The 27,210-nt window shown below is 35.9% G+C and overlaps 2 protein-coding genes across 2 annotated transcripts; both read left to right on the top strand.

Annotated features, from left to right (window-relative positions):
• The first annotated feature begins 6,977 nt into the window (after positions 1-6,977).
• Positions 6,978-9,007, top strand: LOC102807113 (G protein-coupled receptor 161B-like). The gene has a single exon (XM_006821181.3). The coding sequence runs from the start codon at positions 7,286-7,288 to the stop codon at positions 8,852-8,854; it is 1,569 nt and encodes a 522-aa protein (XP_006821244.1). The 5' UTR covers positions 6,978-7,285; the 3' UTR covers positions 8,855-9,007.
• A 9,866-nt stretch (positions 9,008-18,873) lies between these two features.
• LOC100368952 (large ribosomal subunit protein mL45-like) lies at positions 18,874-24,883 on the top strand. The gene is made up of 7 exons (XM_085495343.1): positions 18,874-18,940; positions 20,504-20,753; positions 21,594-21,658; positions 22,035-22,186; positions 23,350-23,398; positions 23,787-23,936; positions 24,330-24,883. The coding sequence occupies exons 1-7, from the start codon at positions 18,899-18,901 to the stop codon at positions 24,591-24,593; spliced, it is 972 nt and encodes a 323-aa protein (XP_085351469.1). The 5' UTR covers positions 18,874-18,898; the 3' UTR covers positions 24,594-24,883.
• Positions 24,884-27,210: the final 2,327 nt, after the last annotated feature.

Genomic DNA, 27,210 nt, shown 5'->3' with positions numbered 1-27,210 from the left:
ATTTGTTATGCGCAGTATCCTTGCGCACTAGTTTCAGTGACGATATACCATGTAATATCTACTTTTATTTAATGTTAGATGACTGAGTCCCAACCAATCACAGCATGCGTAACAACAGTGCGATAAAAAAAATATCACTAGGTTATATTAGTGTAACTAGTGAGTTTAACTCCACGCAAGTCTTTATTCAATCTGTATGAGTTCATTTCCTTATTCTAATCATCCTAGAATCATGAATATGTATAATGTAATTTGCAAATATTAAAATACTATCTGTTGGTTAGCCTATTCATTGACCACTATTTGCTCTAGTGTCCGTACAGTCGACAGACGTGACAAATGTTCGAATTACCTAAATCGGTAAAATACTTGAATATCACTGTACTCGGTGATAAACAGTACTACACCCATCCATTAGCCATTAGAAGGCAATGTTCTACGTCACCATTGTTTTCCCATGTAAATTAAAAAATACGTAATAACCAAGTGATGACGTATAACTGACAAACAAGTGTCGAGTGTCGTGTAGATATCAATATTCCAGGTCAATGCTCAAGATTTATGATCGAAATATAAAATTATTAACATTCGTGTTCAACGGGGCATAACATGTTATCATGCTTTGAACAGTCGCCATTTTATATTCTTCTGAGCACGATTACTATAAACGCACAATCTTCTACACAAAAACGAACAACTAGTTAATTGAAATGCATTTAACATATTATATTGTTTATAAACATCTATTGAACATGATTTGTCCTGAAAACTGTTTTAAATGCTCATAACATGTTTGTTCGATACAGTAATTAACCACGAGATTCCGAATGCATTATCAACATTTGATACGAACTATTCATTATAATTACTTCAACTCCTATAATGTGTACTGTGTTTCCAGATTACATGCAATATTCATTGCATTCATTGACGCCTGGCCGCTTTAACCTGGTAATCGGGTTGTTATTGTTCTTTGCTATGATCAATACTTCCTGTTACTGACGTCGCTGTGTCACGTGCTCGTCAATCTTGAAAATCAAGCTAGTTGATGGAATAATAGTGTAGTGCTCATTTTTCGTGTGTTGTATTCGAGTGCTGTTTTTTTCCGTATACTGTGACGCAATGAAATAAGCCATTCGTATGATGATGTAGACAATAACATCCTGATTTAACAGCAATTATTACGCGAATAATAACAAGCTAGACAATGTCGTCGCATTGAAGAGAGAAACCGACGGTAAAAGAACTTAATTGGGCGTCATGTAAGTAGTAATGTGCAGCTATTGTCACAGTTTCACAAGTTGCATTACGTCAATTATGTGTAGTCTCTAACGTTTTTATTGATAAATATCGTATAAAAAGTGAGTTCAAGGCGAAATTCAAACCTCATACATAAGCTTCACAATGGATGCGTGGTGTGTGTAGCATTAAGGATTAAATTCTTCTTTAGCTTGAAGTTGTTAACTGTCAGAAACATCTGATATACATCTCGCTAACTTCAACAATAATATTACATGCACTGCAATTTGTTAATGTGTCTGGCACATACTCATCTACGAATCGTTACTGATTTAAATATTTAAATGTATATTAACGCTACAACGATTATTATTATTAAATTGTACATCTCGTATTGTGTTTGTCAAGTAGTTCGATGGATTTCAAAATCCATTTCATTGATTAAACATATCTGTGTTGTTTTTTCAATACGTTCCGATATTCATACCACAGTATGCTACATGGCAAACCTCGCTACATGGCAATCCTCCCGAGTCATACCTTTATCTCAGCTATTTAGGTTATCTACGCTCTGTTGTTAGCATACACAATGAGTAGCACACATTTGAGATTTTCTGCATTTTGCGGTATTAACATTCCGAATCAATGCAATACATTGTGCCTAAGCTACCGTGTGTATAAATAGTCTGAATCTGTATGGCTTTTCATGATTGTTAAACCACAGTAGTTGAGAACTGACCTTTTAACTGGCAATTCCACCGACGCCCTGTAGCATATATAAAAGTAGCTGGACTTATAAATAGTTCATATTCTTGCTCTGTCCATTGGATAATCCACATCATCTGCTGTGACTGTGTTCATTGCTTGAAAACACTTGAATAATATTGCTCATCAATCTAATTCCTCAAAAACTGCCATAAATGAATTACTGGTGTTACGTAACATATATATTGCATTTATAGATTACAGGTATCATGTTGAGATCTTTGATTCACAATTGATTACCGTCATCTGCTGTAATTCCCAATACACTATTTTACGCTCTCTCGACTCAATCATTTTGTATAGCCACCAAGGGTTATGTAATGAATATAAGATTATAAAGTGGACGCTTTGTACAAATCAGGTTGCCAGATGCCAACTATTGCTACATGATGTATGATAGCCCGTATTATTCAGACCAATGATTTGCTGGGTCGTGTATAGAGATACAGACTAATCTTTTTGTACTCGTTTTCACTAATCGCAGCCTAGCACAATGCCTCTATAAACTTTGCAGTGAGTTTGGTTACATTGAAGATTCACAAGCCAAGGAGAATGATGTGAGCGAACGTTGTCATTGTATCATCACATCGGACTGTGTGTTGTTTCCCCATGTAGGATAGATCGACAAATCAATGGATCAAATCGCCAGTTTGAAACCAAATATTTTGATTTTTGTTACCTAGATATGCATATGCCCATAAATTTTGGAACCAAGGATAAATATAATTTAACATCACTAGAATTAATTCAAATCCAGCAATTTGCATATTAACAACGTATGGCCACAAATAACACGCCGAATTTTGATTATGCTTAAACATTTTATCCGCAAGTAAATCATTTTAATTATAATTAATATTATGGACCATTAATTAAAAGTAAATAGGTATTGCATTGAAAAGGTGCTATGTTGTTTTATAGGACAAACTTCCAATGCCTGTAATGCAGATTGTTTATCAACATGCAGTCTTTGGCCTAAAAGAAACCACGCCAATCCAATAAGAGCCCATAATGACTGTGCTATCGCGAATGACAAAGCATACAATGGACAATGGACGCTCAGCGCTGCGCAGGTAGCAATGCAGCCAATTGCTTAATCTTAAAATGTTAGGGATGTCGTCATGGTATTGTCGTAAATTGAACTTATAAGATTCTTACGCAAAAAACTCGACTTATGTGTACTTTTGAAAATAAACTCACGATCTGTGCTCTGAAAGACTTGTCGTGAACATCAAAGACAATTATTTTGTAGTTTTCATCTTGTCTCGCTTCACATACACACTCGAATAACGTTTTCCCTGTTTGTAATATTAAAATATTCACTAAATAATCTCGATTATTACGAAAATATATAAATGTAAGTATCTTACATACATGGTGTAATCCATTCAGCAGGATTATTGATTCCACAAAAATTATACAGTAAAAGGAAATCGAAACCCCGTAATGATTTCGCCGTAAGAAAAATATAATATCTTTCCTGGAACAGTATTTTGTTCTTACCGCATAACTGTAATATATATGTTACATAAAATGTTACATTACAAGTCATATCAGCGTAATTGAACAAAGGGGAATAATTTAGATATTGCTGTCATATCTGTCTACTCTATTACTCCAGGAGTATCCTCACTTTTGATACATGGGCGTAAAAGTGATATGTGTTATCAAAACTTCCTCGAACCTCTTGGATACTGATCTAAGTTTGTGAAATATTCATCCACGTGGCATGAATAATTAATCATTAACGATGACGCAAGCAGATAAACAACATGTAATGTACTTTGTTTGGCCACAAAAGATATAATATTATTTGACACTAACATAATGTGTACAGCAAAACGATTAACGCAAAGGAGCAGTTGGAATGATATATATTAAGTTTTATGAAAGCGCAACGGCCGCTGCATCGCGTTCTGTTGAATATGGGTCCCATGCGACGTAACAGATGTACACAAAATGTTGTTTATACACAAAATTAGAACGCTCGCTGAGCGAATAATGTGCCGCTTTAAACATACAACTGCCCTATATATATTGAGCATATTAGGTAATCCTCTCATACAAATGAACTTATTATTACATTAAAACATCACATTACTTGCATGCAATGTATTAACCAATACTAGAGAGGATATTAGCATAATTGTAAACAAATAAATCATTTACACAGCACAGTTTACAACAACGATTTGGCAGACACCCAACACAGACATAGAAAGAGATGCAAAAAACGACAGAAAACATATGATAGATAAACCGTCTATATTGTCTGTGCATTTTAATAACTTTGACATACAAACATTTCTTGTGAATACTGAAACAAGTGCTGTTTAGTGTAGTGTAGTGTAGTGTAGTGTAGTGTAGTGTAGTGTAGTGTAGTGTAGTGTAGTGTAGTGTAGTGTAGTGTAGTGTAGTGTAGTGTAGTGAAGCGTGGCGTGGCGTAGCGCAGTGCAGTGCAGTGCAGTGCAGTGCAGTGTAGTGTAGTGTAGTGTAGTGCAGTGCAGTGCAGTGCAGTGCAGTGCAGTGCAGTGTAGTGTAGTGTAGTGTAGTGTAGTGTAGTGTAGTGTAGTGTAGTGTAGTGTAGCATGCCGTAGTGCAGTGTAGCGTAGTGTAGCGTAGTGTAGCGTAGTGTAGCATAGTGTAGCATAGTGTAGTGTAGTGTAGTGTAGTGTAGTGTAGTGTAGTGTAGTGTAGTGTAGTGTAGTGTAGTGTAGTGTAGTGTGGTGTAGTGTAGTGTAGTGTGGTGTTGCGTAGCGTAGCGTAGTGTAGTGCAGTATAGTGTAGTGTAAACTATGTAGTTTAGTATACTTGGTTTGTTCTTGCACTTGCACATTTTGCCTTTACAACTTCTGTTAAAGAATCAACGGTTCAGTATTTTAATTTCTCCTTTAGTTTTTTTTTTCAAATTAGGTAAATGTACTTTTCTAAATGAAAGCAAAAATTATTATTTACCCTATAATATTAACAAATTTAAGATATAGGCATAAGCTGTGTTTCCATAGTAAAGTACCCACAACAAATAGAAAAGTACGTGTGTCTCAAAAAATATAATGTATATGTATGACGTACATTGTAATACAACAACGCTCTTACTAGAATATCCACTGTGTATTTTATTTAAACAAATGAATTAATGATTCTCTGCCAGCAGTGTGTCATTTTCATAATACATGTCTAAAAATAGCATCTGGTTTTCATATAACATGTCTGATAATAGTATTACTGTTATGCGTCTAACAATAGTGTGAGGTTTTTATGTCACACGTGTAATAATGGGGCGAGCTATTGATATTTCGTATGCAACACTAGGACGCAGTTTTCATACCATGCGTGTAACAATAGTGCCTGGTGCTCATATTACACGTGTATCAATATGAAATGTTTTTAATATTACGCATGTAACAAAAAAGCGAGCTAATTATTTTACGTGTGTAACAACAGCCCCAAGTTCGATACTACTTGTCTAACAATAGTGCGTAATTTCCGCAATACGCTTGTAACATTTTTGGTGTAGCTCTTTACGCGTGTAACAATAGTGCGTAATTTCCGCAATACGCTTGTAACATTTTTGGTGTAGCTCTTTACGCGTGTAACAATAGTGCGTAATTTCCGCAATACGCTTGTAACATTGTTGGTGTAGCTCTTTACGCGTGTAACAATAGTGCGTAATTTCCGCAATACGCTTGTAACATTTTTGGTGTAGCTCTTTACGCGTGTAACAATAGTGCGTAATTTCCGCAATACGCTTGTAACATTTTTGGTGTAGCTCTTTACGCGTGTAACAATAGTGCGTAATTTCCGCAATACGCTTGTAACATTTTTGGTGTAGCTCTTTACGCGTGTAACAATAGTGCGTAATTTCCGCAATACGCTTGTAACATTTTTGGTGTAGCTCTTTACGCGTGTAACAATAGTGCGTAATTTCCGCAATACGCTTGTAACATTTTTGGTGTAGCTCTTTACGCGTGTAACAATAGTGCGTAATTTCCGCAATACGCTTGTAAAATTTTTGGTGTAGCTCTTTACGCGTGTAACAATAGTGCGTAATTTCCGCAATACGCTTGTAACATTTTTGGTGTAGCTCTTTACGCGTGTAACAATAGTGCGTAATTTCCGCAATACGCTTGTAACATTTTTGGTGTAGCTCTTTACGCGTCTAACAATAGGTTTTCGTATTACGTATGGAACAATATGACGTAGTTTATTATATGTGATAATCGGGCATGATTTTCATATATAACACACAAGCTGTAATAAATGGTGATTATTAAATTTAACAAAAATATCTGTGTGCTTTGTTTTGTTATTCTGTTTAGGATTTTTTTTTTCTGAAAAGAACGTTTATGTGACAGATGGCGATACACTATTAGAATAGCCAGAAGCTTGCAATCAGAAACAGGAAATGCATTCAATTGTTGACTAGTTGCAAAACTGATTGCACAATCAACGCTGAGATATTATTCAAATCATCACTAGCGCGATTTATTTATTTATTTATTTATTTATTTATTTATTTATTTATTTATTTATTTATTTATTTATTTATTTATTAATGTTGTCTCGTATTGTACAGGCATGATTGCGTAAACGGTCTATTATTATGCAGCTACCCGTAACGAATTTGAATTCATACACACACAATTGTCTTTATTTGAACATTACTGAAACAAATCGTGTGTTAGACTCTAAATTTTTCGAAATATGTTGTAAGAAACCTACAATTCACCATCTGCGATTTCGCTTTTCCGTGTCTTGTAAGCACGTCTTAAAATATGCGTTACCGCCAGTTTGGCAGTTACACGTGTTATATTATCTCATAGAGCAACTCGATATACAATTGTACATCTTTCAATATCGTTTCATAATTCAGTAGAGATATTTTTTCTTCTCCATTTCAGATTCCCGATGGCTTTAAATATTAACAGCTAGCCACGGCATGGATCAAAGCTAGGCAGCTCAAACTCGTGGGCGATACACATGGAATTAACTATTGCGAAAAGTCTACGGGTATTGTGCTCATATTGAGCGCACTGCCGGCAGTCTGCATGTCGCTGGAATTCGCGTCTGATCATTTGCGAGTTTCGACGAAGAGAAGAGGATATCAATGAATGATGGATAGTTTTTCCTGTATGATTTGGTAGTTATCGTCGAACGCTCCTTCCATTATATTGGCCACCCACAGCGGGTCGTACGAGTGCTATCGACGTGTGTGACAAATTCGTGGGAGCCGAATGGTGATTAATTCTCGTTAGAGGTGTGCGTATGTGCGTATAACAAAATGCCAGACGTACCGCATACGGATATTAACAATACACAGGGTAACGTAACAACGTTCCAATTGCCCCACCCAGACAGTAGTTACTCACTAGCCTGGCTTGAGATCCCACTACTATGGATCATCACCGGTGTATCCATGACAACCAACTGCATGGTGCTGATAATCTTATTAAAGAAGCCAAAGCTCCGAACGGTAACGAATCTTCTCGTGTTGAACCTCACAGTGTCCGACCTATTGTTGTGTGTTATATCAGTGCCGTTTATCACCATCGCGATTGCCGCAGATGACTGGATATTAGGGACTAGACTCTGCCATTTCACCGGGTTTCTCATATCCAGCTGCATCTGCGGAATGCTCTGGACTTTATTGTTTATCTCTGTTAATCGATATTATATGATCGTTCACGCCCAGACATACGCAGTTCGATTCTCTAAACGGCGTGCGAAAAAAGCAATTTACTTCTTGTGGACGGTTGCCATCGCAACAGCTGTATTGCCTCTTCTGGGATGGGGGGAGTACACGTACGATACGGGGAGAAATTTGTGTTTCATCGGGCCCGATACAAGCCCTTCTAATACCATCTTCTTCGTAACTGTTTCCACAATAGTGCCTTTTTTGCTCATGGTGTACTGCTATTGGAACATATTCCTTGCAGTTCGTCAAAATTCGCGTAGAATAAAAAACACGGCGAAGGCGCTAATACAGACGTCGGCGTTGGTGATTGCAGAAGGAGCCGGCAGCCCGCACATGTCTAACATGCGTGAATCTCGCGCAGGGAAGCGCATGTCCGAACTACTTCCTAGGTTATCAGATTCCAGTTTTAACCCGCGGTTAGCTCTCCCCCGTGTTTCCGATACGCGACGATTATCCTCGACTTCTATGGCGTCCATAACATCGCGCGTTACATTAATCGGGTCTCAGACGGCGGAACGACCGGAACAAGGTAAATTAACCCGCATGTTGGTTCTGGTATTCAGTGTATACGCTGTGCTCTGGATGCCAGTCGCCCTGAGTATGTTTGTGGAAGCTTCATATAACACTCGTTTTAACAAGCACCTTGAAAAACTTCTTTTGTTCATGTTGTACTTACTGACTGGCGTAAACCCGCTAGTTTATGGGCTTATAAATGAGACGTACAGGAAGGTATTTTGCTCCGTACTCTGTTGTCAAAGGTCGCATTTCTCCCATATGTCACGGCGTAGACATGTTACGATGGCTGATGACGGGAATCGATCAAGTATCGCCATGATATCCGCTGAACAAGGTTACGGGAATAGGCCCAATGTCTCCGTAATGTCATATGCTGATCGAGATTCTCTGAGCAAAGCAAATACTTACAGTTTGTCGGATACCAAATGTGGAAGTTATGTCGAAGTGCAGCCGGCTTATTTAGAGCTATCGTCATCCGGAAGTCCGAGAGTCAGTGTAACCAACAAACCTTCTAGTGCAACGTCGCCGAGATTGACCTTTGCTTGGCAACAGCCTGACTATGACTATGATCGCCGCAATATAATTCCACCGGTCAGCCCAGATTGCTGCAAAGGGCAGGAATCATTAACCCCTGTCTAAGTGTTTTGTAATGAGAACAAATAAAGGACAATGATTGAACGTTCGTCTGATATCAACATGACAGTTATAATGAACACCTTCTGTTGAACATAATTAATAATATGTATTCTCTTTTGTTAATTATTTCAATAAATCTCACATGTATTTCACTCATTTAACTGCCAATATTTTACTCTTGAATCCCCGACTATGATTATATTCATCAATGGTCTGACATTAATGAATGAATAAGGGAAATTCCGGAAGCCAACACCCAAACACAATACGAAGGTTCAAATAATATCCTGGATAGCTGGAATTTGAGATTGGGAAATCATGTGATACTTCCTCAATTTAGAGTGTTCGCACTTGGCTATAGAAACATCAGTTTCATTCATCTTATTGGTTAGACATGTGTCCTTAAAAACGACATCCCGTTACTGTCCCGATGCTGGAATACTAGTAAGTTAAAGCGGAAGGGTCGTCACCTGCGCACGCGTGGGAATTGAGTTCCAAACGACGATAACAACACACTCTAAAAACGCAAAGGTTCATGGCTAGATGCTTGTTTATAAACAATGACACGCTATGGCCATCTGACGCATGCGCAGGTGACGACTCCCGCGCTTCAATGTTTCATAGTAAAAATGCGATACAGATGTAAGGGCCACAAATTATGAAATTGCAAAATATAATTCGTATGAATAGAAGTGCCGTTGTCATAAGGCGTATTATATACGAATAACGAAACCTATGTTATAAAGATAGGAAACCGGTGGGTAAAATAGAGAAACTAGCTTGTTCTAAGATCACCGAGTCTGCCGGGGTATGAAGGCTGCCAAATCATACCATTTTATTTTACGAACCACCCTGAACAGTGCTGGCGTGGTTTGAAATATTGAACATGTTGTAGTTATAACAAGTGCACAGTATAGTGCAGTTCTCAATATCGTTTATTGATATTTCGTGTGAGTCCAGTAATTGAACAATCTAGTCGGTATTTTTAATGGCTCTTTTATTCCATTTGTTCTTTATTTGTAACATTTACATTGCGTCTAGCTATTTATTGCTTTCTTTGTATTGTAAGTTATACCACATATTGTTAAATAGCAGTGACGTTTAATTAAGGCAAGATTTGTTGTTAGCAAAACAGCCTGACAGCGAAGATGATGAACGAACTTTATTCCCTCTTCCGTCAAACGAATGAAGAGAATAAAGACGGGCGGGGGGAAAGAAACACGGTGGGACAAAGAAGCGATTATTTGTAGACCTAGTTCAATAACAAGATTGAGAATTCAATGTTGGCTCTTAAAAGTTGTATTTTACAAAAATGACGTTTATTGTGACGTGTATTGTTCACTTGATTGAATATCGTGGAATTGTAGCCAGGTAACCTTTGCATTTAATATATGTACAAAAATTTATATGTAAGCACGAGTAAGTAGTCGTGTCGCTGTACAACGGCGATTCCTTTTTTTGAGAGAGAAACAAAAATAATAAAGTAATCCCAAACTGATTTGTCAGATAAATATAATGAACAAAATAACTGAATAAACTAGAAAATTAAATTTACTCTGATTTACTCTTTATACAAAGTTTTCGGGTGAGAACGTTCAGCGTGAGATGATGTAAATCTATATAACATATCTTTAAGCGTGTTTTCTACATTGTGTCAGGTGCGCATTGATAAAAAACGGAAAGTATAAGGACCCTATCCCATGCGCCCGCTTACAGTAGAAATGGAATAAACTTTCGTCTTTACAAAGATTTTCGTGTGGATACACCCATCCGTTGATCTCATTCAAAGAAGACACCCGGGTTATTTAATGCTCTCAGCATAGGTAAGGAATGACAGACGGGATCAACTTTTTCGATCGTCATATTTTGGTTTGCAGCCTTTGACATGCGAACAGTATCGCAAGCTATCCACGTAGTTGTCAGTATCTAGGGATCATAAAGTCACTAAATCGCTTGCGGGATATTTATTCAACGATGAAGGAAGAACATGAACAATATTACAAAATCAATATTCTATATGAAACATTTCCTATTAAGGTTGATCTAAAATTCATATCAGACTCTTACACTGTTTTCTGTATAGCCGTTAGGATCTTCCCTTGTGCATTTATAGAAGGACTATTTTACTCACGTCACTACGAACTCCCTAGGTTAGTTGTGTTTGGCACGCACAGAAGTACATTACAATATTTATTATAATGACAATAATACAACTGCTTCGCAATGTGACACTAATTTGTTCAGAAAGTTTTTTTATATCAATGCTTCTCCTTTTAGAGTGGGCATTCGTTAGACCCAGTGTTCTCCCAACGATACATCATTAGAATGCCGAAATCTAAAAAGTTTATAACAAACTTAGCGAACTTCTTTATGTAAGGTCCGGTCATTGTTATTATTATTATATTTCCTAATATGGTACAATACCGCACAATTACGACAAGCTATAACCTATGGCGTTCGGTGGCAGATGTATAATAATAGTTTTATTGCAGTAACACCTAGCTCCTATCGCATTCTGGGGGCAATACTAACTTGTATTATTGCCTTCTCTGATGTTAATGCCCCCCTCTTTTTTAAACTCAAAAAAGAGTCTTTGGGATTAGCCTGTATGTGTGTTTGTACGTCTGTCACCATAATTTTAAGTTCCTATAGTCGGATTTCAATGAATCTTGGCGCACGGTTGCCCTGGGACAAAGAACAGACAAGACATTGCTATATTAAAGGCATCGAACAAGAAAAACATTTAAGATACAAATATATCAAATGACCATATATGGTCATATAGCGTGATACCGTAAAGAGGTCCTGGCTAGTTTTCAGTCCATCCCCCCAGATTACATGACAACTCTCAATTTTGCATGATATAAAACTGGTAAATGCCAACAGGGGTACAATAGATCGTAGTTAGTTCCTCGTGCAGTCTTTCAGATTACTCCACAATAGTATGTAATAATGTTTTTTGGGTTTAAATTCGTTAATAAGTATAGTGGTAGTATTATACATGTATATACGAAACAAAATGTGCTTGTGTAATTTACCATGTTGAGCCGGATATTAAATGGAAGTTTGAACCATAACAAGCATATAAATAGTTTTAGCTTGTGTTATTTTGACCTAGGGTTTTTCATTACACATTAATTACATTGCATTTATTACACGTTGATGGTGGTGCAATAGAAACTGCAACTGCAATTTTCGCCCGGTGCAATGTAACCAGAAGGCGATAGGAATTGCTACACTAACAGTCGTACCCAACTTCACATAACGGCATATTTGACCTTTCTAACCTTTGTAAAACTGTATAACGAATTTACTGCAAGTGATTAGGAACCTACGATTTGTTTTATAATCATTTGATGATTAAGTTTTAAAGGCACACAGAGAAGTAATCTGAGTTTGAACAAAGACATGTTTATATCTTATATTATGTCAGTTCAGTGTAATAAATCAGATTAGACTATTAACATGATGGTTTTCCACATTAAAATACGCCATTATCTCAATATTTTAGCCATATTAGAATTATTCATCACAATTCATGTCGGCTAAAATGCGTGTGACAAAAACTCAAATATTTGAGACGTCATTTCAAATTCTCCCAAGCTCACGTTTTCAGCGCACAGAAATGTGTGTCATTCTTATCCAGTGATATTAGAACAAATGATTATGACGTACGTTACATCTTAATTAGCTAATTTACATAATTATACACAATCCCTATGCATCGAACCCTTTAGTAACACAGCGTGTTTGTGACATCAAATGACGTATTAGGGTGAAGGCACTATCGTTTAAACCGATAACTGTGTTTGGTCGTGTAGTCGATCGTCATTTAGATTATAGTAATATCTCTCGGAAACATAATCTTTGTTCGTTGACGTACAGATCAAAACGATAACGAAGCTTTGAAAGGATTGAGCTGTGTAATTCAGCCCGAGACGCATAAACAATCCATCAAGACATTTTGATCTGTATACGTAATGTCTTTAGATAGGTAATTTAAGGAAAAGATCATGGAACAGCTGTTGAAAAGTGTAATGTGTCCATTAGTGTTTTTTTTTCCTTTTTTTAAATATAGAATATCGACGTATGAGATACATGCCTTCTAGGTTACATTTTAATTGAATATGTATGTCCATATGTAAAGATTCCACTGATTATATCAGTCCCAGTCAACGGCAACAGCAATACTAGTTAGACCACTCATCGCCATGGTAAATTGTACGAGCATATTTTCAGAAATGGGTATTTTCTGCCGTTCCTCGTTTAGTCTTGCTTTACTTTCGATGATTTCACTGTCATGGCCAACATTAAATTGTGGGGCAAGGGTAAGGCGGTGTTTCGATCAATGCGTTATGAGTGCACGGTCCGCGTATATTGTACGAAAGCCGAGATGTAGTCTACTGGCAAGTTCGTACATCATGGAAAGTCATTGTTTATACATTTGTCACGTGACAGTAAAAGGATCGACCAAAACGTTTGTTGTTTTGATGTCAATGATAAAACCAAGAGTTCGAGTTACCATTTGTATCAACAGCTGTGTATGCTAGGTCTGTGCCTCAAAACAAGTTGTAATACGATTTTATGTCTTAATCCACTGGAAATAAAATACAACTAATCCCGCGATAGCTATATAATTCATAATATTCACCAAACCATGATCATGTGGCGTGAATTATTCCTTAAGTGTGATATAACACATCTATATAGCAGCGCCCTCACATACAAGTGTTAGTTAATGCCGAGACTATATAATATATTGTAGGGTCTATGTCGAATGTGACACGAGGTCATATTATATGTTGACGGAAGAGTCGGTGTGTGAAAATCAGGATTATCTGGCTCACAATACATGTCATTTACAAAACATTGACTTTGGAAAGTACTGCAGTAAGGTCATCAAAGCTACAAGACAATAAACAAATGATTAACAATAAAAGATAAAATTACAAAATTACATTTACAAATTACAAGATTCACTGTCTATTAACATACGGAAATACATTACACTAAATCTATGCTTATGCTATGGGGTGCTGCGGTCTTATTTTAATGCGATGTTTAAAAATATTGTGGTTATGCTAAGTCGACAAGTGTCGGTTTCTCATGATCTTTTTTTTTTATAAATTTGCCCAATGCTATATTCATTGCAATGTTTTTATTTCCCAGTATCATTATATAAATTTGTTCTCTTCTGTCAAATTTGTGGAATCATTTATTCTCTTTCGGCTTCTTCATATAATTTTTTTCTTTGATTTTCGTAAAAAAAAGGCAAGTTGTTATAAAATAGCATTCCATTTCAAACATTTTCTTGAATTCTCTGTATGTCGTCAGTTTTTTTCCCTGGTTTGTTATTTTTGGTGTTATTTAAATTTATTTTTTTTGTTCCCATAAGTGATGTTTTTTTTTTTTTTACTTTTTCTGGTAATTGTCGTTGTGATTGATAAATCCCATAATTTACACCGAATTGCCAAGCTAAGTAGTTCTTCCCAATAATCCCCAAATACTATGACCATAGACTGAGCGGGGGAATCAATCGCCCCGATGAGGATGACACTGCCTTGGGCGTCCGTTTTAGACCCTGACCATGTTATATGTATCCATGCCTACTTTCAGTTGAGGATGGTTAATGCTAATCTCAGTGACGTCGTCGGTAGAAAAAAAGGTTAGAATAAGTGGAGAAGCGCCCCTAGCTCTCCCCTCACCCTAACCAGCGCTCCCAGCCAGGTGATTAGCAATACCATGCCAGGCTTTCTGTCATTGAGTGCTTGGGGGAGGGGCATCACAGCGGTTTAGGAATGCAAAGCAATGCCTAAAACGCAATTTAGTTGCCATTAAAACAAATCTGTAGAATTCTTGATTGTTGCTAGGTAACCATGTTAGCAAACGCTGCACTCACACACAGTAAAGATAAGAGTGCAACCATGACACGTGTATCCCAGATTCTACTTTATTTTTCTCTGGGGGTGTCAGTCGTCGTATCTTTGTGACAACAGAAAACTAATAAAATTGGGTAGAAGTACGTTTACCTCGCAGCGGCCATATTGCAATATTGCGTTTACTAAATACATGTAAACACGACACGTAATATCCAATATACATTGACATTTGCTTCGATTCTAATGTACCGCCGGTTCAATGACTTTCTGACACACCACATTTAAAAAAAGTGTACATTCGAAATTGGATTACCTGTGAATTCATTTAATTGGTTCCAATAAAGTTCATTTTCACACAGTATTGCAAGGACTGACTTCTTATTATATTTTATAAACACGACGTGTTACTCGAATCTCCCCCAACAGGCGTATGTACGTGTCATTAGCGTAAGACTTGTAGAAAAATTACACCATCTTTTGCTATATCCCGCGGAAAGTACAGTTTCCGCGTAATACCTAATCCCCGGATGGCCGACAGTGGTGTGAAAGTTCCGCGTATACGCGATCATATTTTGTGCTGCCGCAAATTATTTATTAAACGAAGATTTCGGTTGCACGTCACATATGACGCCATCGCAGGTTGAATACGCACTTACATCCGCAACATTAATATTATACATTGTATATATATTTAGTTACTGAGATATGGTATAACGAATGAATGAGGATAACTACAGTATAAACATATAATAAAACCTTCTGTTAGTATTCTTCCGCAAACAACACACAGTTTGAGTCAATACGAAGCTGCTCACAGGATTATGCCTGATTCGCTAACCGACCCTTCTGCCTTGTATATATGCCTCGACTTAACTGCAGTGTTCATCCAGCAAACAGTTTTATTATTCAGTATAACAGACTCACTCTCAGTGCCCTTAGTAAAATCCCACGGCAAGTATTAAACTATAAGTCACACGATAAACTTCGACGTCTGAATACTTTAGGGGTGTTAACCGCAAGGACTCTGCGAAGGAGAATGAGCGTTAATCTCACGACTGTACTCAAGTTCCATTACCCAGCGATTCCGTTGTATGCGGCACGTATTATGCACAAATGCATTTGTGTTTTGCAACAGATAATAGATTAATGTTAGACATAGTTACCATAGTTTTATTAGTTATATATTATTTTGCGTGAAAGAATATGATGCATGCCGCCCAGCAGTGCAAGAATATGATTTGATGGGTTTTCTATCAGTTTTATGTCACGATCTTTGAAGCCGTATCAGTCTTTTTTTACGGACTGCTTCATATGAGTGATGCGATATGTATGTTAGCTCTTAATTTTACTGGAATAATTATAGGAAAACAGCTCAGTTTATAATTAATTGATGAAATAACATAAATTTAATTTATAATAGTCCGATATTTTCACATAGAACTTATATCACCCATATGGTGAGAGTGTGGGTAAAACATGACACAACGTATAGTCTGAGCGATTATCGCTAGTACAATGCGTAACTGTTTTATTCTGCCATGTGCTTTGTTAAGGTAGAAAGAAGCCTACACATAAATGCTACTACCCAGAATTTATTAATTTTGCAATAAATTGTACCCCTGGGCAATATAGGCATATTGAAAGTGGGAGGGGGTAATTTTCGAAACAATTGTGGATGTATTTCTATGTGATAGTGGCCATTTTTACAGTTTTTTACGCTTTTAACACATGTGTCTATGGCAGAGGTATTATGCCTTATATCAAGGCTGGTGACATAGGCTACATTAAATACTGTGACTGGTGGGATGCTTTTTGTTGTCTTGCATTATTTCAAAAATCCGGCTTTTAAAAATTGCGAAAAAATTCAATCTTTATTTAAGACTGTGTTCCACGGAATTGTTCTAAAAATCGCAATTTTTGTAAAAATATTAGGACAAGTTTCTCAAGATACGTCACTGTTATACACAAAATAATGCGATATCATGGTATTATGGGTTCTTGGTTTTACGTAATAAACTAATTAATACTAATAATTATTCCCCAACCACAAATAACCATGTGTCTCCCCTAAATCGAATGTGATCGTGGTGCCACGTCAGTCGCTATTGATAACGGTCCAAATTCGACGTAAGCAACAAGTGCATTATACCTATTGTGTTTGTTTACACAACATTCTACATGTGCTGCGAGAGCCTGAGTACTACAACTGCATGCCTAAAAAATATTTCACACATTGGTAGAACAAATTAGCACAAAACTTAGTGCAGGGAAAAATATTTTTACCCAGAGTTTCTAATGGTCCACAGCCAATCCCGTATAGGATAAGCTCAACTGCGAGTTTGTTTTATTTATGAAATATGTATTTTTCAGTTGCTTGTTCTATTTATTTATTTATAACAATCTCGCCGACATTTCTGAGTGCTCCCTGGATTTTGTGAGTGTGATAATTGAGAACATAATAAATTTAAGCAAACATCTCCCATATACAGCTTTTCCCTAATTCATCTTGAGATATTTAGACCAGAATTTTATTATCCCTTGTTTCGCGAACCCGCCTACGAGGCGCGGAATGTAAATTTATTATTCTGTGTACTAGAATAAAACACACAGGCGTAAAAAGGTTAATGCACGCGTTTTTTTATCACACACACGAAAAAATAATCATTCGAAAATAACGCCTCCTACAGGCGTAAAAAGGTTAATGCACGCGTGTTTTTTTTTCTTTTTACACACACACATTTTCATTCGACCTCACACACGTCATTTAAAAAAAAAACACGTCAGTTTTCAACAAACATTTTTTTAAAATACACACGTAGTTTTTAAACACACACGTCGTTTTTAAACACACGTTATTATAAAACACACACGTCATTTTAATATACATATAATTTTTAAAACACACACGTCATTTTAAAACACACACGTCGTTTTTAAACACACGTCATTTAATATACACATTTTTAATACACACGTCATTTTAATATACATATAATTTTAAAACACACACGTCATTTTAATATACACATAATTTTTAAAACACACACGTCATTTTGAAACACGCACGTCGTTTTTAAACACACGTCATTTAATACACACATTTTAAAACACACACGTCATTTTAATATACTTATAATTTTTAAAACACACACGTCGTTTTTAAACACACGTCATTTTAATAAACACATCTTTTTTAATACACACACGTCATTTTTTTAAACATACATAATTTTTAAAACTTCATTTTTTAAACACACATATTTTTTTAAAATACAACCGCCATTTAAAATACACACATCATTTTTTAATGCACATACATTTAATGAATACATACACACATCAGTCATTTTGAAACACACACCATTAAAACGCAGAGTCACGCAGTTTTAAAAATGCACACATCATTTTAAAACACACACGCCACGGTCTCCAATACGTACGTAATTTTGAATTATTAGTCAATTTTATTATAGTATACACAAAATAATAAATTTACATTCCGCGCCTCGTATCCGCCGAATGAAATGAGCCGAAAATGAAATAAAAATAAAATTTTATTTCAGGGTAATGTCTCGGGCCCGCCGACTTGTGAGTGCAAAAATTGCTAAAAAAATATTGTTATCTTCATTTTTTTCCGCCCGCCGCCTAACAAATCCAAGTTGGATTTTCATTGGACTATCATGATCAAAGTACCGAAGTCTCGTGCAGATCTATACTTTATGCGCGTTGTTTGTGGTGACATGCCATGAAACTCTGTCAAAAAACAAGAAATTCCTCATCAATGCTGAAAACTTTGCCCCAATTGGCAACATTGCCAACCAGGTTATACATGGAATGAACAATTATTTCATTTCCTCTCTCCGATCAATGATCTCACTTACAATTCTTTGAGAATCACACAAATCTAACGGAAAAAACGAATTAATTTTTTTTTTTCCACCCTCCATAAAAAAAATAATAACTTATAAAAACTCGAGAAACAAGAATAAAAAAAGTCTGGCCTTAGCAAAATGAAAAATAAAAATCTCCATTTATTAATGACAGAGAGGGCGTAGCATTTACTTAATATAATGTTATTCGGTGGCATTATACACACGACTTGCCACAGCCGCAAATTGAACCAGGAGAAGAGAAACACCGAGTCAACATACAAATTAGAAAATACAAAATGGCGGCGGCCGTGTTTCATCGCATGGGTTGCCGATGTCCGGTATGTATGTCTCTTAACATCACATATATTTCAATATTTGGCATCTCAGTTACAGCCATAATGGATCATTGATCGCATACATGGATTGTTTTTACAAACTGTTTATTATTAGTCTCCTGATCTTCGTGAAGGGGGATTTGACGAAAAGACTAGCCATGTCTCGACGCTCGATTGGGATGTACTGTAGCCCATGATTTCATGACGTTTGGAAGTGTCCAATGCTTATTTTGACTTGCCCCGTCCAATCCTTATTTTGACTTGCCCCATCCCGTCAACTATATGTGGATCTGTGAAGAAATACTGAAAACATTGTTTAAACTTTCAGATTTGCATCTATTCACAGATTAGATATTGCATACTACGTTAAATTTAATTAATACATATAATGTAGGAGAAGTTATTGGGGGAAGAGTTCCTTGGGGCACTCGCATTTCAATTGGGAACGAGTTCCTTAGGACCCCATCACCGCTAACCCCAACCCTAACACTCCAGCCCAATGTAATTGTAACCCCCCCTATATAACTATACATGTCCTGACGAGGAGTATTCTCTAAGTCAAGCCAACGTCACAAATCAAAATCGCAACGTCAAAATCACCCAAACATTACCAGCAACCAATCACTGACTAGCTTAAACAATAGCTTTCCCTGACGATAATACTTAGCAACGTTATTTCCCCCACGATAACTTGAAAAATCTTTTGTTTTTGTCTCGTTTCCGTTTCCGGTCTGTCTTAGAGAATATGCAATGATGCAAATATATCCATCATTGTGTCTGACATGCCTGGACTTATTTTGTCTGTACGTTGAGCTTTGAAATCAACTTTTGAACATGTCAACTGTTCTTAGGCAATTCTTGAATGATTTCATTCAAACTTGCTAGTGACATCACTCTTGGTGGGTTACGGATGCACTTCATTTTGTTTCATTGCTTAATTCAAAGTACCTGACTGGCTGCCAATATTGTTATACAAGTTTTTTGCAAATTTCTCAAAGATTTTATTTAAAGAATTGGCTTTAATTTGGTACAAAAACAAGACATAATGAATGTTGTCTTGGGTTCATTTTTGATTACAATAAAAGTTAGTGAACTGGTGGAATTTTTGTTATGTCATCAACTGTTTCTCAGCCATCCCTCACGGTGCTGATTCCATTCAAACTTGGTACATTGTATGAACATCACTCACTTTATTTTCAAATTGTTATTTGATTCAAAATATCCAAGTTGTTTATGTGTTTGGGCAATATGATACGAGATCTAATCATCTTATTGCTATTTTTATCTTGCCAAGTACTCACCACTCATTTAATTATAATCTATCTACATCTTTCATTTTCAGTAATTGAGCCAGTCACTAAAAACTGAACAGGGACTACGTCATTGAAAATGACCATAGAAACACCTATTTCATTTACATAAATGCATACGTTACTAATAGAGCAATCTGATTTCTAAAATTAATAAACCCAGTGAATATTTATCCTCAAGAATTTATTTTTATGTTTTTTTAATATTATACTCAACACACACTTGTAATTACATGTACACATGTAATCTTTGCAGCCTACCCTGCAGACGGCTTTGATCCAAATTCATCATAAAACACTGCCTGCTGTCTGTATACCAGTAAGAACTAGAAAAACATGGGTCAGGGCCATACCCAAAAACAGTAAACGAACACCCTGGCATATGATGAGTGATGAAGATAAGCGCAAAGAGTCTTGGAATATAACATTGGAGAGAATTGACGAGTTAATGAAACAACCTACAAAGTCATCGTACACTGACAGACAGATCATCATTAGTTGTACAGGTGAAAAATTATTTTCTCTTATAAAGCTGAAACTTCATAACCAACTGTAGTTGGCCGATTACAATCAGTTTTGAAAGTGCAACTGTGGCCGATGGTAAGAATGAAACGTATGTTTCATAAGAAGTGTGTGTAAATCCTTGATAGTTCCAACAATTGGGTCATAGTTCATATCATCAAATACGTTAGTCCCAAGATCCCAGTACAGCTTCTCGAATAATTTTAAAGAACGGCATCCTTATTACAAATCAACCCCCTAGTTGAAAGTTGTTATTATTAGTGTTCATGACAGGGATTCAAAAATCACAAATGTCTCAATTACAAACCTGTGAATTAGCTTCATTGTGAGTCAAAATGCTTAAATCCTCCATTCATCCACTGAATTCAGCAGTTGACATTTTTATTGTATTGTTAAGCTGTTGAAAAGCATTTTTTTAAAGCGAGGGAGTCGTCACCTACACATACGTCAGGTGGTCATAGCATGTAATTGTTCACAAACAAGCGTTTACTAATATGTCTTTGCGTAGCATGTATTGTTATCATCGCTTGGGACTCAATTCCCCCTCGTGCGCAGGTGACAACCCTCCCGCTTTAACTTGTCAAAATAAAATGCCAAAAGGGCACATTAGTGTCAGCCATGTTGGGTTTGAAAAGACTGACCTAGGGAGTCAATAGGTAAAATTCTCATAAAGTCCCATATATAGTCATGACAAAGCGCCCCAGGTCTTTGTGTTTTAGAATTAATTTTTGAATTTGCAATATTGCAACACAAACCATGTATAGGATTTTAACAGTATAATTTTAATATTAAGTTGAGCTATCTTTGTACATTGCACATTCCAGGTGATATCTTTCAACCCTATGTACCACCAGAAGGGGATGGCAAGTCGACTCCGCTCAGTACTGAGGTAAACAATATGCCAATACACAATGTAATCTTCCATCTTCACATCAAAATTGAAATCTAAATCTGTGCTTATTTCCAAACAAAATGTGAATAATTTTTTCAAAAATCAACACATAACTGTTAAATCTAATGTGGATTTCACGAAATCATTTTCTCTGAGAAATCACAATATTGTGGTTTTATTTGGCTATTTTATTTTCAGATTTATTACCCACTTATTTTTGAGATTTTGTGAAAATGATGTTTGGCCATGGGACACACTAGAAGTGTTCAAATTAGGCTGTGTCTAGTATCACCCAAATACTTTATTTGTCTCTTTTCACTATTGTTATGCCTTTAACGCAGTCACTGAAGATTATGTATATTTTTTTTTACAGGGCGCAAAGCAACGATTAGAAAGATTGAAACATGTAGGTTTTTCTACAGTAGACCTCAGAAAAATCCGAAAATTTGATCCAGAGTTTAACACAAAAGATTTTGCCAAGCAAGCCCAGCATATATTCATCAAGGCGCACAGTGCCCTACAAGAGTGAGTACGGATAACCCCATGTAACCAAGATCCAGTTTTTATTTCTAGAGTCTATATACTGTAAAATGCTGTAAAACATGTCTTTTTTGTGAGCAGGTCTTTTTGGCAAATTTAGCGGGAGCACTGATTCACTAATTCAAGATGTCGCTAATGACTTTATTATAAATTCAAAATGGCCAACATTTGTATACAGTAATCCGAAACATAAAAATCTGGAGCGCTTCCTAATTTCACTTGACAGTTTTTCTTTGATTTTGTATGGAGGTGATAACTGCGCATTTGTTTTGGAATGCGACAGACAAGTATTGTGAAAACAGGAAATCAACAATGACAAGAGAGATTCATTTTAAAAGCTTGTGTGGAAATTTCTTGTCACACTGTCCTCATGATTACTCGTTGGGACAATTTACATGTGCCTCGAGGTAATTTACGCGCACATGAAAACGAAATGAAGAATTGCGCCAGATAAAAATTGACTTGTTACAATATCCGCTAATTACTCAAAGATTAAACCATGCATGCTATAAGTAATTTTAATACAAATATGAAACTTCACAACAACAACAACAACAACAACAACAACAACAACAACAACAAAGCCTAAAATATTGCTCTGAATAATAAAACAATAAACCCCATGACATCATAGCAAGTTTGTCACATTACATAATGGGGTCATATATGCTGCGATCATCCTGGGCAATTCATACCTCTTTCATATAAGTGTTAAATAACAGTGTTTTCAATGGTCAGAATAATGAAATTGGCCATCAGGTCATCTCTTTAATAAAAACGTTGGTAATTTGGTAAATTTATTTGTCACTACAGTACAACAGGTTATATTCGAATATTCTGTTTGTACATAAATTACAGTTTCTTTATTTATTTTTAAAACCACCATTGTATAAAAATTGTGCAGATGAATCAGAATAACTATGTTTCATATTAATAACATTGGTAAATTCTACAAACTTCAAAGAACAAAAAAAAAAGTATTTCATTTCCCTGTGATTAACATTCCATAGGATGTGATGTTTGTATAATTCTCAATGAATAATGACATAGTAGTAGCAATGTACCATGGAATACAGCGTAGGTTCTAGACTCGTAAAAGCAGAATAAAGAATATACCATTAATACGGATTTGCTTAATTTTTTTACAGTTATAACAAACAAGTCCTACACCAGTTGGTGACTGAGAGATGCTACCCGGTATGTGAATTGTTTTCAATTTCAGCATTAAAAATTTCTTGCTCATGAATATACATGAAGTAGGTTACGAAGCAGGATAACAAATGTTTTGTTTATTGTAACGATATGAAAATAAGTTCTGACATGTAGGTAATTTGTAGGTAGGTAAAATGAAAAATGAACTTGAATGAAATATTATGGTGGGTTTGTTTGTTTAGATGATCCATCCCAAATGTGGGAAAACATGGAATATTTCTTATTCACATGCTATTTAGTTTGACTAAACAAGTCAGGTGACAGGGTAGATGTATTGACCTCAAACACTGTACATGTATTGTCCAATAACTAAAGCCCCACATGGTTTCCAATCTATGAGAACATGCATTTATCCCATGATGCTTTGTTACAGGATATGGTGTGGGGATTCAAGTACAAAACTGTCCGGTGGAACTGGGTGGAATCCATAGAAAAGCCCAGAGTGGTTCACATCCGGTGTACAGATATGATCTCTAAAGGCAACACATATGCACAGGCCACTGTGAGATTTCACAGCAAACAGGTAAAATGAATATTGCCATAGTATTTTAAACAAGGAATATTTTTGACAATTTGACACTTTTGTTATTCAACACAAAAAAATGTAATTTTTGACTTTTGTATTTTCAGTTTCAGTAATTCACACTCTCAAAAATTTCACTCCCAAAAATGGTTCCTTGATTTTTTCTTAGAATTCAAATGCACTTTTGAATGAAAGAGCAGATTTTGAATGAAACACTTTTGTGGGAAGATGACATAATCGGTTGGTCGGTCAATAACTTACTAGTATATTGACATCAGTTTTATTGATGATACAAATTTTGACCCCCTAGAATGATTGTTATTCTTAGCTCTGCATGAAACCCATTGCAATTATTGTTCTTGCATTCTCATTTTATTTTCCACATCTCCACAGACACTCGCTATTTACGACAGATTTGGCCGAATTATGCAGGGGAGCGAGACATCACCGAAAGACGTATTAGAATATGTTGTGTTTGAGAAGCACTTGATGGACAAATACGGATCTTGGCGGATACACGGCAAGATCGTACCACCATGGGCGACACATCGAGAACCAATTATTAAAACAATGGTTGTTCCAAAAACACTTGATACAGTCCCTGAGAAATCATTAGAAGAAAAGGTTGAGGGCGCTTCAGCTACTGCTACAACCTAAATGATTAGATTTCTTGATGATTGAACTTTTTTACAAAAAGCAAAAAAAGAACTTGTATAACACTCTGCAACTAGGCACAGGTTACCCTCTAATAAAATAGAAATTTTGTTAATGTGCCACGGTTGTTTAACTTAACAAATTTTGATGTGCAAGTCCCAAGTAATTTGAGGAATACCCACTCGCTTAATTTTATCATATGCGCAGTAACAGTCATTCAGTCCCAAAGATCAAATAAGTGTTGTTTGTTACTGCTATTATTAAAATAAAAACAATTTAGCTACAAAAATGTATTTCATTATGTATTGTGTTTGTGTTTTTGTGCCTAATTCAGTGTGGTACACGCAACTTGCAGCATCTGTTCATTTATTATGTAAACAAATTATTTTATATGCATTGTATCGGCACTGTGACATCATTTGTTTTTATTTTTCGGTAAACAAACATTTCTGACAAAATGTGTCACCTCAAAATAGCTTACATGAGCTCTTGTTACAAAATGAACAAATTTGACTTGGGTCCACCCAAAGTGTGTAGATATGAAATATCAAAGCAATTGGGATAGCCATTTTCAATATAACTTTTTACCAAAAATGACAAAAAATATCAGAAGTAGAGATTTTCAGGAAATTTTCATGAATTAAAAAGGCTGAGGAAGGTCAAACTGAGGTACCCATATACTAATTATAAAAACAATCAAACCTGCAGAATTCAAGAAGTAAAAAACAACAACATGTTTTACTAACAATTATAAAAATATTAAAACTAGATAATTTAAGAGATCTGCACAAAATAAAAAAAAAAAATTGAGAAGGGTCTACCTGTATGTTTTAGCAATGGGTATTTTTTATTATTTCATTTTTTGACAATGAGCACTTTGGCAGATACTTATGTCACTACCAACCTGAAATGTGTGAAGATATTCATATTTTTCTACATTTCATGTCCCTAAATGATGGCTGGCATTTTCCAGTTCTCAACTGATTTCTGCCGTTGATGGCGTGATTGAGGGTCCACGATCAGTCAATTGATGTATGCGCACGCTATATACCTCACGAATAGAACCTCACAAATACGACCTCACGAATAGGACTCAGGAAGTGACGTATTGATTGTTCAATGGCGTTGTGGCACATTATAATTTAACGTTGCCGGGCCCATTAGTATCAATATATTTGGTATTTCGTAAATAGAAACTGAGCTCGCGACGTGGACTCGGGTCGCACACAGTCGGACAGAGCAAGGGAGTGTTTGGTTATTGAATGACCCTTGGTTTGCGGTGCTACTATTCGATGACTCGCGATGTAACGGTCGGTACTGTGACTGATTCAAACGCCGTGTGCCGTTATATTCCTGGGCACAGAATGTGTTTTGAGGCCTTCGAGTTCCAGTTCATAATCTTCAACTTACCGGTAGTGATGTTTTCAACAATTAGATTTTTCGGTACTTTGTAGAAGTTGGTCATGGAGAGCGACACGTTTACTATAGAGTCCTGTAGGTCCTAGCGAAGTACTCTGATGACAACAAACAATGATGCTCGCAAGATAATTCTAAAATAAAACAACGTTTGCTTATAATTATAAATGTGTGGGTTGAATAGAACTGCGGTGCTATCTAAATTTAGCTTTGAAAAACAGATTTCCAAATAATCTGGGTGACAGGAAACTCTCAATCTATTACATAAAATATACATGATTCGTCTTCATAGACTAAAAAAATATTTGACCCATTATTTGAATTGACCATCAGCACTAAGTTTCATGTTTTAATGCTGTAATGGAATTATTTACGTTCAACAAACTTATATAGAACTCACGGTTTCACGTTTTGTCACAGTCCGTGCTATTACAGAGAATGGCATTTTCCAGTACACTAATAACGCTTTATAAATTCTCTCAGAGTGCAAATTTTATTTCAAATGACAGCAGTGTGACGATACCATTCAAACGAATGTTTTATTTGCAAAATCAATGTCGAAATATGTAAGATGGTATGTTTTAATAGGTGTTCTAAACTCCACTTCTTATTTATATTAGAAAAGGTCTTAAAACTCAGGCTCCATTTTGGGTAAATTGTACTAAAATGGATATTCAAATTTCGACATTTTGATGAAGATGTGTTGTCATAATAAGACATAGTTCTACATTAAACAGTTTGAAATGAGAACTCCGTAGCGCAGAATGTACCTATACCTCTCCAACACAAGGAGCTTCAACTTGGCAGTGAACCCCTTCCATTCACGGTGAATCGTCATTTAAGGATGTAACCCTGCATATTGTCTGTCTTTCTGTTGTCTAATAAGTATATTAAATGAGATTGGGTAATGCCAAAGAAATATTATTTTCTATTGCTATTTTGACAAATTATTATACTCAGTTTAGGTGATGAATTCCACGTCTTTGTTTCACTCATTTAATGAAATATACATTGCACTTACTACTAAATCAGAAAATACAACAACAGCTACATACAAATTAAAACAATATAGAGTACTGAGGCCTTTCATAGAAATGTAGATGTTTTAAGAATTATCATATTTCTACCGTTAAATGCGATTTCAACTTGTTCATTAGTACGGCTGCCAGTGAATGCAATTCATATTCACATAACTGACTTGCAG

This window comes from Saccoglossus kowalevskii, chromosome 21 (genome assembly GCF_978046115.1).
Source record: "Saccoglossus kowalevskii chromosome 21, keSacKowa6.1, whole genome shotgun sequence".
Classification (NCBI taxonomy): Eukaryota; Metazoa; Hemichordata; class Enteropneusta; family Harrimaniidae; genus Saccoglossus; species Saccoglossus kowalevskii.
The sequence above is the reverse complement of the archived record's forward strand: the minus strand, read 5'-3'. Positions and strand labels throughout refer to the sequence as shown.